Raw genomic sequence first — 26,297 nt, forward strand, 5'->3', positions numbered from 1 at the left:
CCCTTACGCGCCTCATCGTCATCACTCCGATTCTCCTCATCATCATCATCATCATTAGTCACTTTCACATCTTCCTTTCCTGACAGGCCCGGGTTGCGGCCATCGCAGGTCATCAGCGGTTAATCTCCTCCACATTTCGCTGCCGCTGCAGACGTCTCTGTCACGACCCGTGGGAGTGGCGACTCACACCATCCGTGACCTACAAGCACAATGTGTGTTTTGTCTGGGCCACACCATCGGAGGTATTCTCCATGCATTCCAGCCCTCCGTGTGGCTGAGAGGGGGAGAGCCCTGCTTGCGGGAGACAAATTAATATCCACTCTATTTTCCCTCACGCTCTCCATTCACCCCCTCCAAAAAGATACGCCCCCCCTCCTCCTCCTCTTCGTTCGACTTCAGCGCAACAAGGCACCTGCCTTACAGCTGTCAGCCCAGCACCCCCTGCTATCACACACACACACACACACACACACACACACACACACACACACACACACACACACACACACACACACACACTCGTGGACACTTGTTCCACATATATATTATTTGAAAATGAACTTTCATGTCTTAACAGAGCCTAAAAGTCTTCCTCATTTCTTCCGCATCTTCTTCCTTTTTTTTACCCGCTCCATAATGTTTTCTTCTACCCCTCCATCTACTCATTCTTCTTTCTCTTTTCTGTTTTTTTTTTATTGTTCTTGATTAATCCAATTTCCCCATTTTTCCATCTTCATCCTTTTCTTTTTCTCCTTCTCCTTCTCCCCAATTAGTTTTTTTATTCTCCTATCCCTTGAATAAACATATTATAACCCAACCATTACCACTGAACAACTTCTGCTACTATTAATGATGATGATAATAATAATAATATAATAACAATAATCATAATAATAATAATAACCATGATAATAATAGTAATAATTATTATTATTATTATTTAGTAATTCAAAAATGTAATATATTAATCTGGTGCAGGTACTATTAGTAGGGTGGCAAATATTGTTCGATGTTCTGATAAAATCCCCTGATCTGTTTTGCAATTCCATATTAGGTGACATTACAGCTGTTTGAATTCATCCTCTGCGCCTCAAGCCCGGGTGGTCCAGCGGGACCCCCCTACTACTCCCGATTGTGATGCAGGACGTCCATCAAGGTGCTTGATTTCAACCTCTTTGGGCTGAACAGTCTCGTGTCCATTATACATATGAGAGGGAATTCCCAGAACTGCCGTGATTAGATTATCTTAGCTACACGGTCAAAGACATTACAGTCTCCTTCAGGTTGTGTTTACATTAGTTCAATCATATGGTTTCATCAATGAGAGTATAAGAGGATTTTTAGCCTTGAACCAGGATGTAGCCACAGGCAAAGATTTCACATGATGTCAGTGAATTGGTGGGAGAGGTAAGTTTTCATACAACCCCCCCAACAAATATCCAAAACCCACATTTTGTTTTTCGATGCGAAACAAAAAAGCAATACATTTGCTGAATAACTTTGCATTTACTCAAGTTGATAAAGGAATACGGGTCCTTCTCCCACTTATCCAGTATACCCTCAGTGAGGTGAGGGAAAATTTCCTACAGCCCGAAAGCGGACAGATTCCTGACAAAGGGGGCCCGGAGAAACTCCAGATTCTGCTCGGCACCACCCACAGTGTTATGTGAAGACAAAGCGTGAAACAGAGGGAGACGAAGGAGGTGGAGGAGAGCGAAAAATAGACTGAAAGAGAAAAGAAGGAGGTGTAGGACAGCTGGGGAACCGGCAGTATTTCGACGGCGCTGTCAATCGAAGCTGTCCAGAGAACGTCAGGGCCCAACAACAGTGCTGCAGGAGCCTCTTACACACACACACACACACACACACACACACACACACACACACACACTCAATATATGGATACCTGGGGCCTCCTGCAACCTCATGGGCGAGACGGAGCAAACACGCCATGAGCCAGAACAACTTTTTCCACCACGAGGCCAAAAGACACAACGCGGGACTCGTTCCCAAAGGGTTTGTAGAGTTATGTGTGTTTATGTTCATGAGGCACAAGTTTGTGTGCTAGAATTTTTACCGCATCACATATTGAATTACCGTTATATAACGCTATAGGTCTCTTACTGTTCCAAGTTTACTCATATCACAATTTGCAATAAAAAAAGATCCCATTTAAGTCAACTGAAAATAGCTACAACAAACCACTAACATAACATAACTAGAAATTCAACCTATGAAATACAAGATCCAGTTCACCTCAGCCAGTCCTTCCTGCATCAAACAAACGGCCCCCGAGTTGCACGCTGCGGACCAACACCCCACTGTGCCGCAGTTAGACTGATTAATTGTGAAAGTGTGAGAGATTAAAGGAGGCACATCCCAGGGAAGCTGCTAATGGGCTTAATATTCATGAACCCCTTTAATAAGGAGGGGGAATACAAGAGGGATCCAATTTATCCTGCAGTCTGTTTTTTATGGAAAAATATTGTGGGGAGAAGTGAAACTGTTGAAAAAAATCCCTGTACACTTCCACATCCCTCCCTCAATGCCAGGTGGGCTTATATGGATGCGTAGCAGCATATAGATACATATAAGTTTCCCAAAAAAAAAAGTAAATGTTCTGGTCTGTACTCACCTGATGGCTCCTCTGTGCTGCTGGACGGGGTTGTAGGAGGTGCAACTGGAATCTCTACTCCAGGAGAAAACATGACATTGACACAAAGACTTTCATTATTATCTGATATGTCCATTTGTGAGTGTTTGTCTTTGTGTGCATGCATATTGGTACTGTGGGCAAATGTGCACATTTGATGATGAAGACCATTAGAAGGGTATATCTAATGCTCAACGCGTGTAACCTTAAATTCTTGAAGTAAGGTTTTTCTTCCATGCCTCCACGGTGGGGGGAGAATCCGAAAACGGACGAAAACAGTGAAACACTTCAGACTCGTCTGGACTTGTAACGAACATGCGCAAGCTCTAACGCAGATTTATCAACATATCATTCCTCCTTAAAGTGCGTCTAACATTTCACCACGTGGTCAGTAATAGTTGACTAATGATAATTTGCCACTGAACAGCAACCTTCGAAACGAGCCACAATGTAACCGCGCGCGTGCGTGATAGATGCGCTCCGGTACCTGAATAGCACTACACCGCTGCTGGTCAGCTGTTTTGGTGTCTGTCGCTGCGTCTCCAAATTTTATGCGGCCAGACCATCAGATGTGAAATAAAACATATTGTTCCAATGTGACATTTTAGGACAAAATAGTATACTTTTTCATTTTAAGGGAGGACACTATTGAGTTATTATGTTTCTGTTTAATCCTCCCTACCTGGCTGCTACAACAGAGCTGTATGATTGTCCAAAGACTTGATTCTCTCAGCCCTCCTCCATGCTCTTGTATCCACCAGTGGGTAGGAAGTTGACACTCCGAGAAACCATGCATGAAGAACGGCACTCTAATCTCCAAAGGATAGCAGCGGGAGATAACAAACACACAGCATGTGTCCTTTTGTTGTTGTTGTGGGCAGAAAGAGACAGAAGGGACTCATCAAAAAGTCTGTGCACGCAGCAGCGGTGGGAGAGGGGGGACAAAAATATGTATCAAAGACGCATGCAAAGGAGAAAGAGGGGCACAGCAGTGGTGGATTCAGCTGGGCGAAGGTGAAGAATCAAGTCTTTTTGATCGAGTCGAATCAGATCTCCTGCTCGCTACTTCCTGAGTGCACACAGCGTTTATGTCGCCATGAATCATGATCTGCGGACACGCCTGTTTGTTTGACTTGCGGACATAACGAGGCCCTCTCCTGTGATGAATTGGTCTGCCTATAATGTCAAGGAAAACAATTGCTGCCAAAAAACAATGGCGCCTCAGTGAGCCCATAGGTCCCTCCGCTGATGTTGTTGATCAGAAATCTTCCATCAGCATTCAGCTGCCGCGCGTGCCAGTTTTAAATAATGAGCCTGCTTCTCATAATTGACCCGCGTATGGATTTATGGCTGACAGCGGCGTACTCAAAGTCAAAGATGTAACAGGACTCAGAATCAAAATGGAACTTGGCAAGACATCCAACAGAGGGAAGTCAAAGATTGAATCTAGATTTCATAAAGAGAGGGACTTCATTTCCATCTCTTCACATGTTTGACACCTCAGCTCTCACTTCACAGTCACTTATTCCTTTACTGGACCTCAGCCGTGCATGTCGAGATTTAACCCTCGTAAGCGCTCAACTCCTAGTATCTAAAACGTGTTTTCAGAGTGAGACAAAAGGGCCAACAGCTATCCTCAAACTGTCCATGCTGCTTTAAGTCTTCCCTCAGGCGATGCCGTATTTTTTTCATCATCTTTGACTGTAATACAAGGCCACGTTTTAGCTAATAAATGGTCATCGGACGCTGAGAACAAGATAGATTTTGTAATTCAACCCTCTAAGGCACTTTGGGGCTCGGAGACGCTGGTGTTAACGGCTCCGCGTCTTTACTCAAATTCACGGGGACCGAGACAAGCCGTGACCGTGACCTTGAGGCTCAGTTTTGAACGCTTAGTTTATTTAAGCTAGAGCAGATTTACTGGTCAGAAAACAGATAAGTCGGGACACTAATGCGCTTGTCTGGAGAAAAGAGGATTCAAGCAGTGTGTGTTTTGCAGCATCCTGTGTGTAACTTTTGAATTATGCACATGTGTGTGTGTGTGTGTGTGTGTGTGTGTGTCATCACCAGTCTGGTGCGTCCCTGGTTCTTTTTTTTAATTTTTTTTAATTTAATTAAATTTTTTTCTCAAATATGTGCAACAGACCTGAGGCCAGAGCCACAGTGCCCTACAGTGAGGCAGACATGGTAAAGACTTGGGTTCCACGTACTTATGCAGGGGGCAATGGGCGAGCGGCTCTGCTGGTAGCCTTTAGCGCAGCGGTTGCACGTGATACCGGTCACGCCGTCTTTACAGGGACATTGTCCTGTGGTTTGGTTACAGGTTTTGCCAGCAGCGCCCACGGGATGGCAATCACATGCTGTGAGGAAACAAAGGAAGAAAGAGAGGCACAGTGAGTGGTCTCGCACACACACACACACACACACACACACACACACACACACACACACACACACACACACACAAACATGTGGGGAGATACAAACATGTGCTATCTACAGAGAGTGCAGGTGGTGCACACAGCAGTGGAGGCAACAATAATAAGAGTGGGTGAGAGACAGGTGGAGGCATGCACACAGAGACAGAACTTACTCAGGGTCCAACACCACAGCGCTCATTTTGAAGCGAGCGTGGTCCCCCGACTAAAGAAAGAGCAACACATCCTCCTGTGTCTACAAACATTTTTGGCACCGTTTGCTAATTAGCTAATTAGCATGTGCTCATCAGGCATAATCCGAATGAATCGAAACCTGCCAGGATACAGTATCTGCACGATCTTCAAATCCCAAAGTGTGGCTGTTTGGCCTCGCCGTGCACGCTCGCCGTGCACGCTCGCCGTGCAAACGCTCCGCAGCTGTGAGGAGAATGGCGCGCGCATGTTTACCAAATGATAAAATAATGGAGGCTAATCCTAATTGCCTGGTTCTGATTAATGGCGGGCTTTGAACGTGCGCCCAGGACGTCTGCCACACTTCCTCCCAAACTGGGGGGTCTATGGAACACACATGCTGCAGGAATGTAATAATTTTTCCAATTGTTCCCCCCGATGCAAGCCCTTTAATTCATTTCACAGCCTGTCAAGTTCAGAAATTGGCGTTAAATAAAAGTTATCTGCGAGTTTCTTTCTTCTTTTGGATGTGAATCATTGCGAGGAGAGGTGGTCGAATGAATCTTCTACTGTTCAGTTGGTACAGGAAATACAGAAGAATCCTGTCTTGGTAATCTATCAAAATTTTCCACTCGAAAAACCTGCAAAGCCTACCACTATATTCCTCACCCCATGGGTGTTATAATTTGGGTTTTCATTTCCTATGGAAAAGCAGTGGTGCCGACTCTCGGCCTCAGGGTTGGGCCGGCCTCTGCTCCTTTGCCCCTCCTCCCCTGAAGATTTTTTTTCCTGCATTGTGTCACTTGTCACTCTGAAAAGCCTTCAAAGGGCGTATAGCTGAATTATGTACTTTGAGGTTTGCGGAGGGGGGGTATTTAGTGGTTTGACCTGTTTTTGTTTTTAACCGTACGGTCTGCTTTCAGCCCCCAGTGCGAAATTACAGCTTCAAAACAATCCGTCCGTTTCGGCCCCAATTGCATTAAAATGAATGTTTCATACGAATAAATGTAAAAACAAGTTTTTAATTAATAGTGACGCTTATGCATACATTCAAAACCCGCAGGTTTCTACTGTGCATTCATTCAATGGATTAAATGATGTAATCTGACTGCAGGGGACAGATGCTATTTGATTGGGTTTTTTTTGTTAGAATTTATGTCTTTTATGTGTTAAAAAAAGCTAAAGTTTCAGCTCCAGTGTAAGGTGTTCTTCGTTCTAGAACGTCGATACGGTTGTTATTCATCCAGGCTGTCCGACCGACGTGCACTCTGGGAGATACACATTACAGCGGGGCCTCGGGGGGGAAAACACTGCCGTAAAGTGGTAATGTAATACGGAATCTGTACTCTTCATGATCGACCTCAGGCTCCTGGAAAACGACACAGTTGTTGTTTTTAGTGAGGTGTTTTGAAGTGCTCCTCCTCAAGAAGTACTGCAAGACAACTCTATCCTGGAGGGTGAAGTCCATAGTTTAGGTTTCAGCAGGCCACCTCCTCTCTATCACACTCTGGCGCTTTTATCTCTATTACCTGTTTCCTGTGATTCGGCTTCTGTTGCAGCTCTTATCTCTCCTCCGTGTGTGTGTGTGTGTGTGTGTGTGTGTGTGTGTGTGTGTGTGTGCTGTTCACCGTCCTTATCAGACTGAGAGAAGCCTCCTTGTGTATGTATTTGTTCCTTTTTATCAGACCAATCTGTCACCGCTTTCATTGCTAGGTTGTGTCTAGCTCGGTGGGGAGGAACAGCTCACACACACACACACACACACGTGGGGAGCCCAATAAACAGCTCGGAGGCCGGTGCAGCGCGTCTTCAGGCCTGTAAATTTCGGAGTGTGTCAGAGCCGGTTGAGGCACAGGAGGGCAAAGTGCGCCTCTGGTTCAGAGCTTCAGAGAGCTCCGGTTATATTTATAGAGCGTCTTCCTGGTAACCGCAGCTCTCAGAGCCTCGAGCTCGCCAGTAAATCAAGTCGCGCAGCACATGGCCTACAGGTGGGGAAACGCTCTTCCTCCTCCTCCTACCCTGCGTTTGGTCCCCTCGAAAGGACTGACTGAATCGCCTCCGAGCTGCTTTTCCTGGCTGGATGACTAATTGTCCGACTCCCTGGCTTGGACGGCCCACCTGTTGGCTGAAGGGCCGACTCGCTCTGGAGGGTAGCGAGTGAGAGTTTTTTTTTAAGTGTGTGTCCACTCAACGGTTAAGTGGCTGCCGGCGCTCTGCTCCGTGGCTGCCACAGATGGCTCAGGGAGATACGGGGGTGAGAGAGGGGGACCTTTCTGTCTCTGTGACAGAAGTTTATGATCAGAAGTGTAGGTGCGTGTAGCAGAGCTGAATCTAAGGGATCAGCCCTGTCGTAGCTGTCATGTTTCTAGATGAAGACGGAATTCTCGAACGCTTGAAGAAGGCTCTTGGCGCCGGGAGTATAAAAGAATGAAAAATGTGCTTAGTTAACTGGGGAGAGTGGATTTCAAAGGCATCCTCAGTCTAAGATTGCACAATGTGAGAATTTTGAACTCTGCCAATCATTTTACCATAAAGTTGGTGTTTGAAGTCTGAACCCCCCCATCCCCCACCCCCACCACCACCACCCGTTTGGTTTGTGCGTTCTGTGCCAATAAGAATAATTTGTCAGCCCTGGAGTGAAGCCAAGCTACCCGAGTCTGTGCTCTATTATAATTAGGTTTTACGCTCCTCCACAAGTATCTTCAGAGAGCAGAAAGAGAGAGAGATGGAGTTATCGGGTTGTTGCGCTAAACGTAAACAGCCTCGTAAATGACGCGTTCATCTTATAGAGGGTGTGTCTCGCTTGCCGTCTTGTTTGACGTTTCATCGATCGGGAAAAATATCGGCCCCGAACAGCCCTCGGCCACAAAGCGAGCCCCAAAATGTCGGACGTGAGCTTCTTCTCTTTGAAGCACATGTGTGTTGTTCTTAATGTCGCCCCGTGACTGTAATCCAAAAGTGAAGTTGTGAAAAACAATATTTTTTTAAATCCCAAAGCAAACTGCTTTTTTATGAATAAATAAAAAAGCATGCTACTCTGATTAAAACAGACCATCCCTCTACAAAAGCCTAATTTCCCTCAATGTGCAAAATATGTTTCTCATCATCCCTCTGGCGGAAGCGATTACATGATGGTTGATGTTGGGATTCGAATGCAAAGGCCTGAATTTAGTCCATCAGTCCCAGAACCAATGGCGACCTGCTCAAGCTTGATTTTATTGAGTGTAGATTTTTCTCTGAGGAGGACTAATCCAGAGCAGGGCTCAGTATTTGGAGAGGACCACTAGTGTAATTATCGATGTCGAAATGCTGTCGACTCCACATCAAGATGGCTTCTTAAAGGGAAACACTACTGGTGAACAGGGTAGAAAATGCAACAAACAGATATCACCGTATCTCCCCCACACTCTAAAAAGCCCAACTTTAAATGTGTTGTACTAACACCTTTTTCAAAGTTGAGTCGACAAAACCCTTACAAAAAAGTTGAACTAACTCAAAATGTCAACTTTACTAATAAGGAGTGCAGTCCACTGAAACTTTTAAGTCGAGAAAACTTAGTATAGTGGTTTGGGCATCTGCTGAGGTAACTAAGGCCACTGCGCATGGGTAGATGTTAGTAAACATATATATACGTATATATATATATATATATATATATATATATATATATATATATATATATATATACTACTTTAATTATATATTTTAAATAATAAAATAAAATAAATAGAACATTATTTTCCTTAGCCTCTGTTTAAGATACTTTGATTTTTGATACCATTATGTTTAGATACCTTATTTTTTCAGATTTCATTTGATTGACATTTACTTTTTATACCTAAATCTTAAGCGTGTAAGAATGTTCATGACCTGTTGAATGTCTGTCTGTTGACAATGTTCAATAAAGAGAGAGAGAGAGAAAAAAACGCCAACCGCCGTAAAACCAGAAGAAGAAGAAGAAGAAGAAGAAGAAGGAGGAAAAAGGAAAAAAGTACGCACAAATTAACAAGGTAAGTCTGGTGTTCTTGAGTGCGTTAGCTAACGTCAACTGGTTACAAATTAACCAGGTAAGGCTGTGTATGTTCTGGAGTGCGTTAGCTAACTGGCTAGTCAGCGAACCTGCTATTTTTTTTAATGCAAAAGTTAACATTAAGAAGTTTACAACGTGACGGACCCCAGCCTACTTTTCACGTGTTCATAACGTCATGTGCAATTTCACGATAACGACCTTGCGGTTTTGCATGGTCGAATGAATTTGCACATATTAAAGCTAACGTCTGTACTAAAGCTAACGTTGCTACGTTGCTAGCACGTGAACAACTTTATATCGCCGGAAACTGCATTGGTTGTTTTTTGTTAGCTAGCTAACATGTTGCTGCAAAGTGCTTCGCCGTTCGTTACTGTTGGTGGCGTTGAAACTCGAGGGCTTCAGCCTGCTAGTTTACTCTTAAGTTACCCGCGCGCGTACCATTACGGTGCACTAGATACCGTCCAGCTAATGAAGTAGACATAAAGCAACACGCCGTTCTTTTGTGCACCCCCATTTCTTGTTGTTACTAGTAAGACTCCTTGACCTATGCTTTTCCTTCCCTGATGATAAAAGACAAATAATGCAGAAATACTAATTTAAAATACTCAGCAAAAAGGGGGATGAAGGGTGTGTTGCTTTTCGTGGTCACCACCTTCCTTCCATCACTCATTGTATTGTTTGTCATTATGATAAAACCATTTTAATGACTTGCAAATAGCTCCTTTACACACTTAAGGTAAACATAGTTAGTGAAATCATCATTTAAATTCTCAGTGTACATTTAAGGTAATACATCATGGCAAACTGCTTTTCTGTTTTAGTAAAAATTGTACCATTACTCCGTGGCAATATTTATTGCCCATCTTTGAGTATCTTTGAAAATAAGGGGATGTGAAGCTGTTAGATTAGCATGCTAATTAATGTCCAATTATGGACATTAACATTTTATTATCTTTCCTTGCCTCATAGGATTTGGATGCAAGTTGTTCCACCCCAGTCAAGATGTCCTCTTAAAGCATTACAGACTTCGACATTACCAGGGGTGATTCTGGCCACTCCCGTATACTCCTGTATACAGACTGCACCTGAACTTTCAAGACAGCTGGTGCATTCAAATCTCACCTTTCAAGTTGGTTACTTACATTAAGACAATTATTTGTTGTATTACAAGTTTTATGTAGATATATGTTTGAGTGTGCCAATGAGGCATTACCTAATGCGTACTTTTGGTGAATTTAGGAGAAATCTACAGAAACAAATAGAAAAAGTAGTAAAATAAACAGCTAAATGTATATTTTGGATGTTTTTTTCCCCATTAGTCTGAAAGAAGACATGTTCTAAAAGCAAAATAGATGAAAATTGACCAGTGCATTAAAATCAATGATTCTACCTGCTATGTCTCCCCTTAAGGAAAAAACAATGTTTAACTTTTTAAATAAAGTTGAGACCGTTAACAATCAGTACCTGGGTGACAGACAGCTGATTAAACGTATCTCAGTTATATGACAGAGGTGTTGAAAGACCACCCGGAGTGCTTTTTAAGTTCACGCATTTCTTTGTCAAATAAGCTCTGTGTGTTTTACTCGGAGGCTTCAAACGACGAAAGACACAAGCAAGAGCTGCTTGAAACGCACGCTGTGTTTACACTCTAGTTCAACGAGGGGTGAAGTTATAAATTTAGCTGTGTCAGCGTAGCCGCCGGGCACAGCTCGCTCTCTTTTGGACTCGTGATGGCCTCCCGTGGAAACAAGGTGCATTTTGGGGGGGGATCGCATTACGCAAGTACGAGCAAACTCTCGCGCTGCCTCCTTCCAGTGCCCATTCTCCCCTGACGAGAAGTCCCCCCCCCCCCATCTCTTTTTGAGCTCAATAAATAACCAAACCTCTTAATTGCTGTCACTTCAGTGCAGCGCTCACTCTGCTCGAGGAGCGGACAGAAAATTAGTTCTGCGGTTTGAGTTTCGTGGAATTATCTTGAGTTACGATGTTTCAAAGCTGAGAGACTTTTGACCGTTTGCGTGAAAAAAAAAAGCTGCGTGTGGTAACTTTAAGTTTATTAACAGAGAGGGCATGAAATACAATGACACACATCTTTAAAGTCTTCATCTGTAACTTTCCAAATATTGTTTGCGAAAATGTTTGAATTGGCGAAAAGAACCAGCTCATGCGCTGTATCATTTGTCAGCTTTGGGGGGGTTTAATTACCACAGATCCTTTATTGTGAGTCTGTTTTGATGTAACCGAATACCTCAGTCGAACTTGGACAGCGTTTGCTTATAATCACGCAGGAGAGGTGGGAAACAGTGAAAAGGCTCTGGCAAATTTCATGGATGGAATCGAACAAAAAAAAAAAAAAAAGCGTTTGGGCGAGCTGACAATTTCATACATGGTGATGAAACGTGTTTACGTTGTAGTTCGGTGAGAGGCAGCAGTGAATGTGAGGGAGTCAGCAGTGAGTTGATTTAGTATTTACCAGCTTGGAGACTGATGTAATGACACGCCTGCTACGAGCCTGCGGGGCTATCATTATCTTATAGTAATAATACAATTATAGATCCGATTGAAGACTGGGCCGATGTTGAGTCATGACGTGACAATAATTACAGCTGTAACTTGTGTTTATACTGATTAACCTTTCAATTATTTGATCAAACAATTCATTTATTTATATTTTGCGTTGACATGCCAGAAATAATGAAAACAATGCCATTGCAATGCTCCCAGTGTAATAATGCTTAAAACAAAGACAAAATGTTGCATGTACACATTAGCAGCAGGAGAGCAAGAGAACCATGCAGAACCAAAAAGATGAAAACAGAGACATAATCCATGCGCAGATGAAGATGAAGGAGGCAGAGTTCCTGACCAGTAGTACTAGGTATGAAAAAGCCGCCCCCCCCCCCCCCCCCCCACATGTCCAGTTCTGTCCCATATGCCCGTGGTCCACACCAGGTGCATTTTTCACCTTTTTTATTTATTTTTCTACTCTGTGTTTTGACTTTCACTTCACTCATTCATCCAAAGTTTTCGATCATCAAATGAGTCATCATGGTCGTTATGAGAGCAGATTACCACGGAAACCGCTTTGTCTCACTACAGGCCGACTGTTTTCTAGTTACGGTAAAAAACATTCAACACGAACTGAGGTTTAATTTGTCTCTACAACAAAAGCTTGGATTTGTTTTCCAACTTCTCTCATTTTTGGTGTCGAGCAAAAAGTCAATAGAGTAGGCAATAAAAAAATGAAAAAATATGCTGGATTGATAATTTATTTGCTGATTAAAAATGTGAATAATCTAAAACGTGTAAGGTATTAGAGAAAATTGGGGTATAATGATAAATTATACAGTTAATTACTAATTTTAATATGATTTAATTATTTACCAGACTAGGATGAAAATTTGCTGTATTTTGGCACAAATCCTCCTAATTATGCGTTTATGCTCTGCATTAATATTGTATCTACTATTTATTGTGAAATGTTTCTTTTGTCTGCAAGTAAACCGATTGAACTAATCTTAATAACTCTGTGGTGAAATGCTCAGCAGGACCTCCGAGGCATCCGACTCCTTCCATTACGAGAAACAAACCCCCATGAAAGTGAGTTATGGGACGCTGAAAGAATCGAGCCTCCGACACACGAGAAGGGCTGTAAGAACAACAACATGAAAAAAATAAATAAAGAGGTTAAATCTCCACAATTAGCCGGCCTGGCAGACACAGCGGAGGATAGGGGTTAATGATACACAACGTCCCGTCGTGATGAATTGTATGTTTGCATTCCTGGCCGACAGGAGAATGGGCCCAAAGCCACGGAAGGTGTTAGTGTCAATGGAGGAATAGAGCTCATGAGCGGCTGGAGGGGAAAGGGCCAAATGGATGCGTTTGTCGACAGAGCTTTGTTATGAAGTAGTGTTCATGCCGGAGGAGCGGAGAGCGGTCGCTGGATGTCAGGAATTTAACGAGGCCCGAATGCAACGCGTGTGACGTTTTCTTTTGCATCGGTTTGATCGATGTTTGTGTCATCAGAGAAAAGGTGAAAATGACATTGATGGACTGTTAGTCAGGGGTAAATCAAATACACTTCCACGTATCGCCTCGTCTCGTCAGATTCATCTGACTGTGAAACTGATTGACCGGTCAGTTTATTTATTTACCTCGTGGTGAATGATGGGGGACAACTCGGCATGCTTCAACTGTCAGCAGGCAGCTAATATTTCCTCTTTGGAAGTGAGCGCCCTGAAACCCTGGAACAGGTATGTGTGTGTGTGTGTGTGTGTGTGTGTGTGTGTGTGTGCGTGTGCGTGTGCGTGTGCGTGTGTGCAAGCTGTATTTCTACGGAGCGACTCTGGGGTGTCTCTGGGCTTGTTTGCACATGGATTCAGCTCCTGTTGTCGCTCCCTGCAGCTATAGAGGAGGTGAGAAAATCTCCTCCTCCTCCTCCTTCTCCTTCTCCTCGCTTCCTTTGACCCTTATTAGCTACGGTGAGGGCTGATGCCGGGCGATTCATCCAGCACTGAGTGGTGAGCACACCTGTGTGGGGGTGTGTTCCTCTTCCTTACCCTCCCTCCCTCCCTCCCATCTTTTACTCTCTTGCCACCGCTCTCTTTTTGCTTTAACCCCTCCTCCCGCCTCCCCCTTTTTCTTTCCTTTCCTCCCTTCCACCGATCTTCCCCGGGTTTATCGTTCGTCTTTGACCTGCACCGAGGATCACTTCACACCTCCGCTCTGTTTGTTTTGCTTGTCCTGTCATCCCCCCCACCCACCACCACCACCTCCACTCCTAGAACGAAGCCAAATAACTCAGCTGTCGATGAGGGAGCAGCCCTCCCTTTACCACCACAACCTCCACAAATCCCAACAGACCCCCAGCTCATCTCCGCTGACAGAGGGAGATGAGGGCAAGATGGGCTCAGGAATGAGAAGACTGCCGCCCCCCCACTTCCTGTAATTCATCTAGAACTGTTTCCTACCAGACCTAAACAATCTCAGTGCTGCTATGCGTGTCTTGGTATAAAGTTTTTGATGAAATGGCGTTGACTTTGCGATTAAATCGGATACTTGGTTTGTTAAAAAAACTTCCCCTGTCCAGAAAACGAATAAAAAAAGCTCTGTACCTTTGCAGGCTTTCCTGTGTGAGATGGGTTTGGACAGGTCTCTGTAGTAGCCCTCCTTGCAGTAGTGGCAGTGGCGTCCCGCGGTGTTGTGGCGACAGTTGAGGCAGACCCCTCCGCTCTTCCTCCCCGACAGCTTGTACAGCTCCATGTTGAAGCGGCACCTCCGGGCGTGGAGGTTACAGTTGCAGGCTGCGGAGGGAAGGAAACGGGACGCAGAGAGGTTGAATAGGTGAGAAACAAACGGGTCACAGCAGCATCTGTTAAAACGAATTTCACAGTCGGTAAACGATGGCAAGAAGTTTGTGCGAATGATTGAGGAAAAAAAAGCATGTGATGAGGAGCATTCAGGGGCATTTTTGACTGTCTGTGGCGTGTGCTGAATTGACTAATGAATGAAAAACAATATCTTTATGCCAGTGAACAAAGTCCTGACTTAAAAGATAATGACCGTGGCAGTGGGAATAAGCCTACTGTCATACTTACACCTTTTAAAGTTTATTCACAGTCAGTTGAAGTCATGATGAGGTTAATGTAACCACATAATTCAGCAGGAAGCAGAACTCATTTGGCTGCACTTTTATTCACATTCATTCGCATACCCTGTGCACTACTTTATAACGTTAGCATTCTGCTCCCCACCTCTCTCCAGCTGTCCCTTCTCTGTCTCTGACTCAAATACTCAAAATACGCTCCCCTTCTCATTCCTCCACTTCTTCTCCTCGCCGCCCTCGCCTGCTCTCCAGGGTCCACGCTGCACTGAACAGAGTGAAGTGAAGGCCTGGCATCACCGTTCCTCCCCGGGACCCCCTTCGCCGTCGCTTGTTTACCGACGAGTACGGTGAGTTTAATTAGCCGTTCGATGTTTATTCATGACTCTCTGGCAGCGGGAGCGAGGCTGACATGCCCGACTTCATTAGGGCCAGCCGTCCGACACACCGGTCCTCCCACCACCACCACGAGCGCTCATGCATTATTAACAGCAAGGCTTCTGATACAGATGTGTGTGGGTACATACTCTAAGTGTCTACTCTGTTTGTGTATTTTTCTGCACCACCTCTCCGCACTGCTCTTTTTATCATCTGCTCCATCGTAATGGAGGAGCCCTCACTTCCCTTGAGCATCCCTCAATCTGGCTTCTCACTGGCATGTGTGTGTCTGTTTGGGACCCCTGAGACTCCTCCTCTCCACTCCAAGGACCTAATTACAATATATTTTCTAAAGTACACACACACACACACACACACACACACACACACACACACACACACACACTTGCATTAGCAGCTCTGCGTCTTATCGGTGGTGACTTCTGTCTTTCCTGCAGGACAGCGGGGGTTTAATTAGCGCTCTGTCTCTGCTTGTTCTCCCTTGCCTGCTTCTGTGTGTTAAAAGACTTTTAATGCCACGATTCCACGCGTTGATGACATCTCCATTCGATAGACTGTGGTTGAAATGATTGCCTTTACTCCTGTGTCCTGAGAACTCCTGTGAACTCTCCAGACTGCGGTTATACCCGTCTTTCTCTTAAAGCGACACGGATCCGATGTTTCCATTGTCTTCTTTAGCTAGATTTACACCTGTGTGTGACTCGTGTTGCTTCCTGCGGCTCTGCCGGAGAAGCCCCGAAGCCCAACCGATAGCCACAACCCTGACAGAGTGCATCTCTGCACAAAACTGTTGTGATGCGTTTTCTTTAATTCATAGATCTGTCACTAAATTGGCATTTATTTTTAGCCACGGAGATCAATTGACTGAACACGATGGATTCAATTCTTCTGTCACCGAGCCGAGGGGGCAGGTTCAGTGTCCCTGTGATTCTGGGCCACACTTGGTGAAAGCCATCTCTGCGCCCGCCTGCAGGTAATAGGGATTACTATGTAAGGGGAGTTCAGCCAGTGGAGGATCAGTGCACGGTCCCAGACCTGCGGACACGTCTCTGTTACACTACAAAGATCGCTTCACACCCTTTTCCTAAATGAAGACGGGGGAATTCTAGCCCCGGCGAACTACGCAGCCCCCGGTGAGAATAATGCCGTTTGGATATTGAAGAAGAGGCGGCGTACAAGCTGAAGGTGTGGGGGCAGAGGGGCTGCATTGTGTTTGACGGTATCATGCTTCATGAGGTATTATTGTCGGATAATGGGGGACGAGTGAGAAGCACTTTATCTAAACTCGCTGACACTGGGCGTGATGTAAGCTCGCTCACACAATACCCGTTTACACCTTGAAATAAAAAGAAAATGTCGGCAATCATGTTAGTGCTGGCACAGTTCCAAGTGTTTCAGGAGCCAAGACGGCTTTTAAAAATGGCATCATGATGTCATTTCTCCAAATCAAAGCACATTTCATTAAAAAAAAAAAATTGTCAGATTTGTCAGCCGACATGCGACTCGTCTGGCGTGAGCTTATCAGGTTTCCATGGCGTTAAGATGTGTCGGTGTTCGTGTGGAGGCCCCTGTTTCTTAAGCTTTTGCTTCAGCAAGACAACTACCTCATGTTAATGTAGTATATTGATCTCTCTGAGACAAATTATTCTCTCGTGTGTAATGATAGGAATCGTTGAATTGTATATACGGACGATTGGTTCGACTGAATTTCAACAGTTCACACGAGACGTGTTTGGGTTGGCCAACAATCACAATCACATCACGTTAGTATGATGCTTCTGATTTGGTTGTGTTATGGAAACACCTTTTGCCAAGCGAAAGAGAACAAAAGCGTGTTTAAAAAATTAACTCCTGGCAGGAAATCAGAGAGTTTCTTCACATTTGGAACAAACGCCCACCTGGACTCAAGATTGAACTGATTATATTTTGGTGGTCAAAGGTCACTGTTACCTCACAAAACACGTTTTTTTTGGCCATACCTCAGAAAGCCATACGCTAATTATGACAATTTTATTGAATTTTAATGAATGATGATATTTTGGACAGACGTGGATGTCAAATGCAACTTGACTGGTTGGCAGAGGCATACAACCACAAGGTGGAAACCGGACCATCCCAGACATAAAATATATCCGTCACAAGCAGGAGGTGAGATCATTCCTGGTACCCTCTAAAGGGAGAAGACAATAGTAGAGTATTTAGTTAAAAACTGGTAAATAACTTCTTTTACAGAGAACTAAATTTGAGACTTTTATTTTTATTTTTCATCCCGTGCAACAACAAAAAACACAGCAGTATATTGGTCCCACATCTAGAAGTGGAAGTCTTTTTCCCAGAAGACACCAGAACACATTCGGAGTGAACCCTGCTCTCTGCTGCTGCTCAAATAACTGCCATCTCTTCTCAAGAGGACCACTGTGATAACGGTGCCAAATAATGGCATTGCTACACACACACACACACACACACACACACACACACACACACACACACACACACACAGCATTCCTCACACCAGCTCTTTACAACCATCAGTGTTTCTGCCCTTCATAGAAGACACAAAAGCTGAGCTGTAGTTTATTTCAGCCAAGTGATCAGCTCACACACCTTGACAGCGAACAAAAGCTACTGCGACCATTCACACTCACACTCACACACACACACACACACACACACACACACATATGCATGCCGAGTGCACTTCAGAACACTTTGCCTCCTGCGATTCAACATTTCAACTGTATTGTTGATGAGAACAATAAATTGTATTGTATGAGAATCAACTGTAAATTTAAGAAAGAAAAAATGGTAAAAAAAAAAAAAAGACATTTTGCTTATTAACAAAGAAATATAATATTTTTCCTAATATCTTAGGACTTTACCTTTTTATAGGACACCTTCAGATGTTTAGTCTGTTTTCAATCAAGTTAACTGCTCCAGGCTGGATTAGCGAGTCCCCCCCCCCCCGTCAGCAGTAAAAATAAGTGTGAACCGATACCTTTTAAAACAAGAGTAATTGAATTAGACTGATAAAGCTAAGCTTACCCAGACAACACCTTCTGTAATGTGCACCACCGCTATCTGAAATTGGTGAACGCTGCATTGGAGACTTGCAGCTGTCTCCGCCTGCAGAATTCGACAGGAAACTGATTTGTTTATCGGGTGCTGCGGTTTCCCTGCACATCCTAGGAAAACACGTGGCCCCCTGAGCCGCGTCTTGAGTGTGTTTTGGGAAAAGTTGGCCAATTAGTGTCTTGGAGTCGGCTCCCAGCATCCATCAGCTGACCTCGGTCTCGTAGCGGCACAGAACGCGGCCTTCCCCTCGGCTAATTAGAGAGGAAAAATTCACGCAACGGAGCTGCAGGGTTGAGGTTAAGCCCGTCGTTCTTACGATAAGCCCGGTAATTGAGTGACGTCGGTCACGGCCTCGGTTTGTTGTCAAGAGACACTTGAGCAACTGATCTCTGCCACTTTCGCTCTAAACCCACATGCTTCTGGCTGCTCAACTGAAGAAACTCAAGAAGCTTGTTGCATTTGTTTTGTACCACGTGAGATGGAATCCACGCTGAGATGTTCTCGTCAAATAGAAGTAACCCTTCGTTTTCTGAGGTCTGGTGAGGTCACAGGCTCTGACCAAGGCCGGGACAGGAAACCCAAAAGCCAAGTCCACCGCCTGCGAGCAAAGGGGGAGCGGCAGGAGCTCTGCTGTTCTGCCTTTAAACAAACACCAAGGGGAGTCTACACATGAACAGCTCACTTTTAATCCTATGGGCGCCCCCAAAAGTAATCTGATTAACTTCTAAAACCCCCTCGAGAGAAAGTGAAAAAAAATCTAAATATTCTCTGAGAGAAAGTTTAAAGCAGTATATATTCACTAAGGCTTATATTTGCAAGTGTTTTCATAAACTTCCCCAAAAAATCTGGAACAGCTTGATACCCCCTAAACTGTATGGTGCATTAAATTAAATCAAGGCAGGCTGTAAAGCGTCCCTCTTTCCCCCTCTCACACACACACACACACACACACACACACACACACACACACACACACACACACACTTTCTGTAGTCCCAAGCTGGATTCACAGAGCTCTTGTGGGCAGAAAGGTTCCTTAAATAAATCCAACTGAAATGTTTTTAAAGCAACAGCGTTGTGAAGGACATTTTCATTTCTTCCTGTAGGTGTCAAGTAATTGACGGGCACCGGTGGGAGATCCCTTACTCGAGGAAAAGTAGCAATACCACACTTTAAAAAAAAAGCTCTCCATTAAAATGAAAGGAGTATAAAAAAATACTGCATCACGAGAAAAGGAATATATTAAATACTCTTATCACAGGTAAAGGTATAAAAATACTCTATTATATGTAATCTTAAATTGAGTGAATGTTTTGAGAAGCCAAATCTGGTTTAATGCTTGACATAATACATCAATGTTTTTTTGTTACTGTACAGGGATAAATGGTGGTAAATGAGCTCAGATATTTATATAACTGCTGACTGTAAACAGACAGCAGCTAGTAAAATGTTACAATGAGTAGAAAACGGCGACCCCAGTGCCTCTACTCAGACTGATGTCGGACCACACCAGTGATGAAGATGATGGAATTTTACTGTGAAGAAATGATGAAAACAACTGACGAATTTAAGCTTCTTTTTTTTTTTTAAAGCCTCCATAATAACTGCCATAATAACTGTTGAACCAAAACACAGAATGATGTGAGATTACGAAAATATTTATGTTCACTCTGTAACCACAGCATATTTAGCTCTCTATTTCATATCAACCAATAAATCTGTTTCATGGCATAACTGTTTATTTAGCCTCTTATTAATTATAACAATGCAGCCTTTTTATCTTGCGTTTGTTGATCCAGACACTGGCATGATAACGGCGGGAATTTCCAAAATATAAGAGAGCTAATTGAGGACATTTGAGGGATTGAGATGACGGATGGAGTGCTCACATCAGTGTTTTGTGTTTGACGCAATTATGGCTCTATATAAATATAATTTATTACCAGCTCAAGTAATCTTTATATACAAGCAACTCATTTGTCTTTCATTAGTTGTTGCCACAATATGTGTAATTGCCGTACGAATTGCTATAAATTATCCAAATACAGACCCTTTTATTTATTTATTTTATTCCATATGCAATGAGCTCCTCTTTCAAAAATGCTGCTAAGACGCCTGTTTTCAGCCCACGGTACTTATATTTAATCTGAAGAAAAAATAGGGCTTCTTGCAACATGGGAATAATAAAAAAAAAAATTAAAAACATGCTGCAATGCAAAGCTTTTTTCCACCGATTTCACAAGATCCGTAAACTTTTGAAATAAGTATAAACAGAAAAACAAACTATCAAAAACAAACCCACTACTTTTTGTTATGGCAATATGAACACGTATGAAATCCACCAAACAGGATGCTAAAAGGTAAAAAAAATCCATCTACAATTTCATTTTCATCCCTGCATTTCAGGTGAAAACACGATGTTGCGAATTGCACGTAGCGCGGGGAGAGAGTTTCTGAAAAACTCCAAGAGCAAACAAAGAAAAAAAGAGTGGGAGAGCGAGATTGTGCTGGTGTTGTGGAGGATGTATGAAGTGTGTGTGTGTGTGTGTGTGTGTGTATAAAGGTCAACGGCGCTCAGTTTGTATCGGGGAGCACCCTGGGAATGCTGTGAAACTATGGGGCGATGGAGCGAGGGTGAGTGGGAAGAGGAGAAGGGAGAGGAGGATGAAGCGCCCGCTGCAGAGATTATATCAGGCTAATTTAATTCCTTTATTGCAGCCAATTAGCCGCAGCGCTTTGGCCCCCTGTGAGCCCTCCAGCCCTCTTCACTCTTCACGCTCTCTAATGACCCCAGCTAAACTCTGGATCTCAGCCGCTCCCAAAGAAGGCCATGTTTCACAGCCGCTGTGGTTTTTCTCTTTTTTTAATAAGCAGTTCGCCACAGACGCTGTAACCAAGGATGAGAGAGAGAGAGAGAAATATAGAGCGAGAGAAGTGAGAAAAAAAGAAAAGATGAGGTGGACAGAGGAAGGGAGAGAGATCAGCCTCCTGCTCGTTAAATCCCCGGCCGGACTGGAGGAGACTCTGCTAATTGAGATCAAGTCACACAGAATATTCATCAGTCCTGCAGGGTTATCAAAGGCAGATTAAACATGCGGTGAGGACTGATTTCCAGTGGACAGATTCCTTTATGCGCTCGTCTGACCTTTTTTTTTTGCGCATCAAGTCGAGCTGTTTATCTTTTATCCTTTTCTTTACTTCATAATTTAACACTCGGATGTTTTCTCATATTTGGTCAAATTATGCAACTCCCAGTGCAGGCAGGAGTCTGCGGTTGCATGTGCTGTCAGCGGGTGATAAAATGTGTCTGATTTATTAAAGAGCTGTGAGAACCGCCTCGCCTCAGTGCGAGCAGGGATCCCTCATGAAGCTATTAGCAGTGGAGCGAAGGTTAATGTTAAGCAACGGATTTACAGTAGACGGCAGAGCAAACACCAGCAGAGCACGGTGCAAATCCACATCTATACAGCAAGGGCATGCAGCTTTTATTCAAAGCTTGAGAACAGTCATACGCATAGAACGCAACGCAGACATGCAGAATTATTTTTAAATAAAGTACAGAAAAACAACAATTAGACTGAATAATACCAGCATTAATACATTTTTTGTGACTGCACATTTTTTCATTGTGTACTGCTACTAATTTTATTAGTCTGCACTCATTACTGTGATTTGTGTATTAAGACAAAGGCACTCTTATAACAGCTGTCTTCATAAAAAATCCCTGCACTGTCAAGAAGTTCTTTTCACTGCAACTGCAAGAGGAAGTGTGTTTAGAAAGTCTTGCAGTGCTGACGCAGGACACTCAGTCCATGTATGGACATTTGTAAAGGGCCTCATTTTTCTGTCTATTCTGGCCTCAAATACACATACAACTGAACAGGCTTGAAAATGTACTGTCTCATATTTTGGTGTGAATGGTGGGAAAAGAGCTTTAACAAATAACTTGGATAGAAATACATTGCTTTTAACTCTTAAACTTGCTGGTATTTGGTTAAGCCACGCAAGCTGATGTTGTTTATGCCCAGTATAAAAAAAACCCCTTAAAAGAGTATTTCCCTACTGTCCAACCAGCCTGCAAACCTCTACAAACACATTGAAATCACTAAAGTGCTTGTAAAGCCGTTGACACATTAACACCATGTCAGATGTACATTACGCTCACGTGCACAAAGGCCTTACAATTGTGCAGCAGCCTCCAGCAGCAGGCCGGCCTGCCCCACGCTGAGCTAAATGGCCCGTATATTCACTCCGGCTTCATGTGGGGGCTAATAAGGCCTTTCCCTTTTTCAAGAGTCTAACTAGCCACACAGAGGCACCGACAACAAAGAGAGGCCTAATGGCCTCCAATTTCCCGCATTAGTGCCCATTTAATGGCTGACCTGCCCTCTCGTTAGGCGGCGCAGCATGGGAGCACTTCTCAGCCTTGGTTGCGGTGTACACACACACACACACACACACACACACACACACACACACACACACACACACAGAGACAGTCCTTGAAGCCCTCCACAGCCACTCCGCCTCGGGGCCCTGCAACACTTCCACCCCACGCTGAGACGGCATAATAGGCCAGTTTGTAAAAAAGGACTGGCCTGTGATCAGCGGTGCATCCATTTGCTGAGTAATTGAGGGTCTTTTGTCTGTGTGTGTGTGAGTGTGTGTGTGTGTGTGTGTGTGTGTGTGTGTGTGTGTGTGTGTGTGTGTGTGTGTGTGTAAGAAGGTGTGAGCGTGCGCGCGTGTGTGTAAAAGCGTGTGCACCTGCGTGAGAGAGAAGGAGGGGGGGGGGGGGGGGGGGGGGGGATTCTCTCTGCCCATCTGTCTTTATTTGCGCGCCCGTCACTCTCAGAGTGCGTGTCTCCGTGTGAGTGTTTGCGTGAGTAATTCCAAGATAAAGTGGCGCTGCCTGGAAAAAAGATCTCCCCCCCGATTCATGTCTATGGGAAAACAACCAACTGACATACAGTGCGGGAATAAAGGGGGCCCGGCCGGGGCCGCTGACGAGAGTGCGTTGTCTGTATGTCAGCTATGCCATAAAAATGCCATGGGTGGAGGATGACGTTGGCAGGTCCCATTCAGGGCTACAGCACTGAAAGGCCCTTTAGGGCTGACAAAAAAAGATTCCTCAAGCCTGTCAGGTCCCCCGTAGCTCCCCCGCTGAACAATAGAGCTAAGAGCAGCTGTCTTAATAGCGCGAGGGACTGACAGCTTTAGGGGCGATGCGATGCTCAGAGCCGCATCCGCGCAAACCTCAGCCCCCCGAACAACGCTCCGCTGTGTGACAACATAATGCAGTCCAACGGGGAGAGTTTGCCAGACGCTGAACGTATCTTGTACATTTACATCACACGCAAATCTCTGAGGAACCTGAGCTGCCAGTGTTGGCGCGATGTTCAGGAGCGGATGCGGTGGCACGATAGCAAAAGATGCTTCCCGAGCGTGATGACGATTGGAACGAACTGGATTTACAGTTTCCTCAGCAGGAAAGAGCAAAAGATGCTCTCTGTGGCTCGGAAAGTTTCGGTTCGGGCCTATCGAGTGGGAACGGCGTGTAAACGTATTGTATTTGACTGATGGTGCAGTGTTTTCTTTGAAAAGCGAAGGCGGATTACTGGAACAAGTGGCTGACGTTTCTTTCCGCCATCAGCGTCTGATCTGATAATCACAGTGTGAACCTTTTTTTCAGACTATTAGCTGTGAATCAATTGCGCAACGGTTTGTAAACCGCAGCGCAGCTTCCCCATCATCGACCTGGCTGTCAAAGCCAAATACAATAAGGTCTGTGCACTCTATTGTTTTACATCCAGCCATTACCCATAACACCCCTCTCCTCCGCCTAGAGCCTCGCACGTCCACAAAAACGCTGCTCTTTCACGGAGAGAGGACGCGCATCGGAAAACGCGTGAGACAGATCTCTAAATCTCCCCTAAACAAGAGCTCTCCTCACTGATCATGTCAGACATCACCTCCAGTCTATTTACTCCGCCAGTTTGGTTTCTATGGGACCGGCGGAGCCGCAGTGTTTTGGGTTCACATAACTCCTGGCAGGCCGTCTCGTGCGCCGCCGGCCCCTGAGGCGGACGGGGATGGGCCGTTGCTGTCAGTGCAAGACAATGAGATGGAGCTTACACAGGGCTAACTCACGCTCCTCCATAACCATGATTCATACTAATCCCACAGACTCTGCAATTAAGGCAATCACTCTTCCCCGACGATGTTAACTAAAGATTTTAAACCACGTCGCATTATAGCCGAACGCAGTCGGCCAGCACTGATTGGCGGCCGTGAGCTGAGAAAACAAACAGTGTTTGAAGATCGGATGATTGGAAGATTAGATGAGTTAATTTGGCCCTTCGGGCAGGAAAAAAAAAAAGGCGGAGAGCGTTTCCTCCTTCGTGAAGACGCTGGGTGTCTCCATCAACCTTCAGAATGGCTCATCTTTTTCTTTTCTTGCTTCTTTTTTTGCTCTGTTTTTTCAAAGACATTTTCTACCAATACAATGTGAAGAAGAAGCCCGTGGGAGAAGGCGCTCCCTATACCTCGCTTTGGAAAGTTTTCCCATTTTGCACTGACTCAGCCTTGAGGATAAGCAGATGAGTTTTTGGATTAGGGATGAGATCGGAATGCTCGCTTGGATTTATTTCTTCTGGGTACGCATTTATGGTTTTCTTTCCCTCATAAAACGCACTTTGCACATAAGTCGATCTGGACAGATCCTGTTTGTTAAGTATCTGAAATACGGTGGAATTTATTGATGTGGGGAATTTTCTGAAAATTTCTCCCTTTGAACTTTCAGTTCATTTTTGACCCATAGCAAACAACAGTTGAGAAAAATCGCACTAAATGGTCCACTAGGTAGCTTTCAATCAAACCACATGATCCTTCCTGGGCAGCTGCCTAGATGTTTAAATTTCAGGTTCATCTGAGCACGTTAAGGACTTCATCTATGTTGGCTCAAAACTTAAACGATATTGATTCTATTCATTCAAACCTACACTAGTTCTCAAAAAAAAAATCTATCTCCAAAGGAAGATCATGTGACAAGTTTTAAATGTCTAACAGCTACCGAGTGGACCCTGTGGACTTCACTTTTTGTATCCGGAAAAATGTTAATTAACCCCCATTCTTAAATACTACACCATTGTAAACTTAATGGATCATTTTATTGTAGGCTCATTAGCAACCACACCACCTTCACTGAGCAGGTGGGAAACCTTTGACCTTCACACACACACACACACACACACACACACACACACACACACACACACACACACACACACACACACACACACACACACACACACACACCCACCCTACATTCCTTTGTCAAGTCCCCATTACTAAGTTACCATTCCTCAGAAATGGGCCGTGACCCTCCTCCTCCTCCTCCTCCTCTTCCTCTTCTCCTGCTGCAGATGTCATTAGTGACTCCGGACCGTTGAGACAAATTTCTCTGTCAAATTTATAAGCCATGAAGTTGGGCGGTCAAACAAGAGAGGACAGGAGAGGAGAGTTGGATCACCTGAAACACTAGTTCATAGTGACAAAGAGGAATGGAGGAGTGGCGGGATGGAACGGAAAATAAATAAATCTCATTTAGACAGAATAAAAAAAATGAAAGAAAAGACACCGCTCTTCCTCCTTGAATACAATTCCACTACTGAGCTGCCTGACTTTTTTGTTGCACTTTTACAACCTGCCAATCCACTGACAGCGGCAGGTTTGGCTCGAGACCAAGTCGCAAATGAAAATCATCTTCATAACGGCCCTGACTGATGACTGCGAGCTCCGGAGCTCGCTGTAGAAACGGCTGTTTTTAGTGTCAGCGCAGCGGTGGTGGTTTCACACGTTCTTTATACCGTCTATTGAAAAAAATCCCCGGGGCTTTTTAACACACAGAGTCGAAGGCAAACTGTCCTG

At 44.4% G+C, this 26,297-nt stretch overlaps 1 protein-coding gene across 3 annotated transcripts in view; it reads right to left on the reverse strand.

The window, feature by feature from the left end:
• Nucleotides 1-26,297, reverse strand: part of ntn1a (netrin 1a) — a 58,064-nt gene that overhangs the window by 11,323 nt on the left and 20,444 nt on the right. For 2 of the 3 annotated variants that reach the window (XM_068726924.1, XM_068726925.1), the window contains 3 exons: nucleotides 14,410-14,598; nucleotides 4,864-5,013; nucleotides 2,636-2,689 (listed from right to left, as the gene is read on the reverse strand). In XM_068726924.1, the coding sequence (XP_068583025.1) occupies nucleotides 2,636-2,689; nucleotides 4,864-5,013; nucleotides 14,410-14,598 (393 nt within the window). The remainder of the gene's footprint in view (nucleotides 1-2,635; nucleotides 2,690-4,863; nucleotides 5,014-14,409; nucleotides 14,599-26,297) is intronic. The other variant, XM_068726926.1, reaches the window with a different exon arrangement.

Source organism: Cebidichthys violaceus, unplaced genomic scaffold, assembly GCF_023349555.1.
Source record: "Cebidichthys violaceus isolate CVI_PGR_0920_01 unplaced genomic scaffold, fCebVio1.0.p SCAF_4, whole genome shotgun sequence".
Taxonomy (NCBI): domain Eukaryota; kingdom Metazoa; phylum Chordata; class Actinopteri; order Perciformes; family Stichaeidae; genus Cebidichthys; species Cebidichthys violaceus.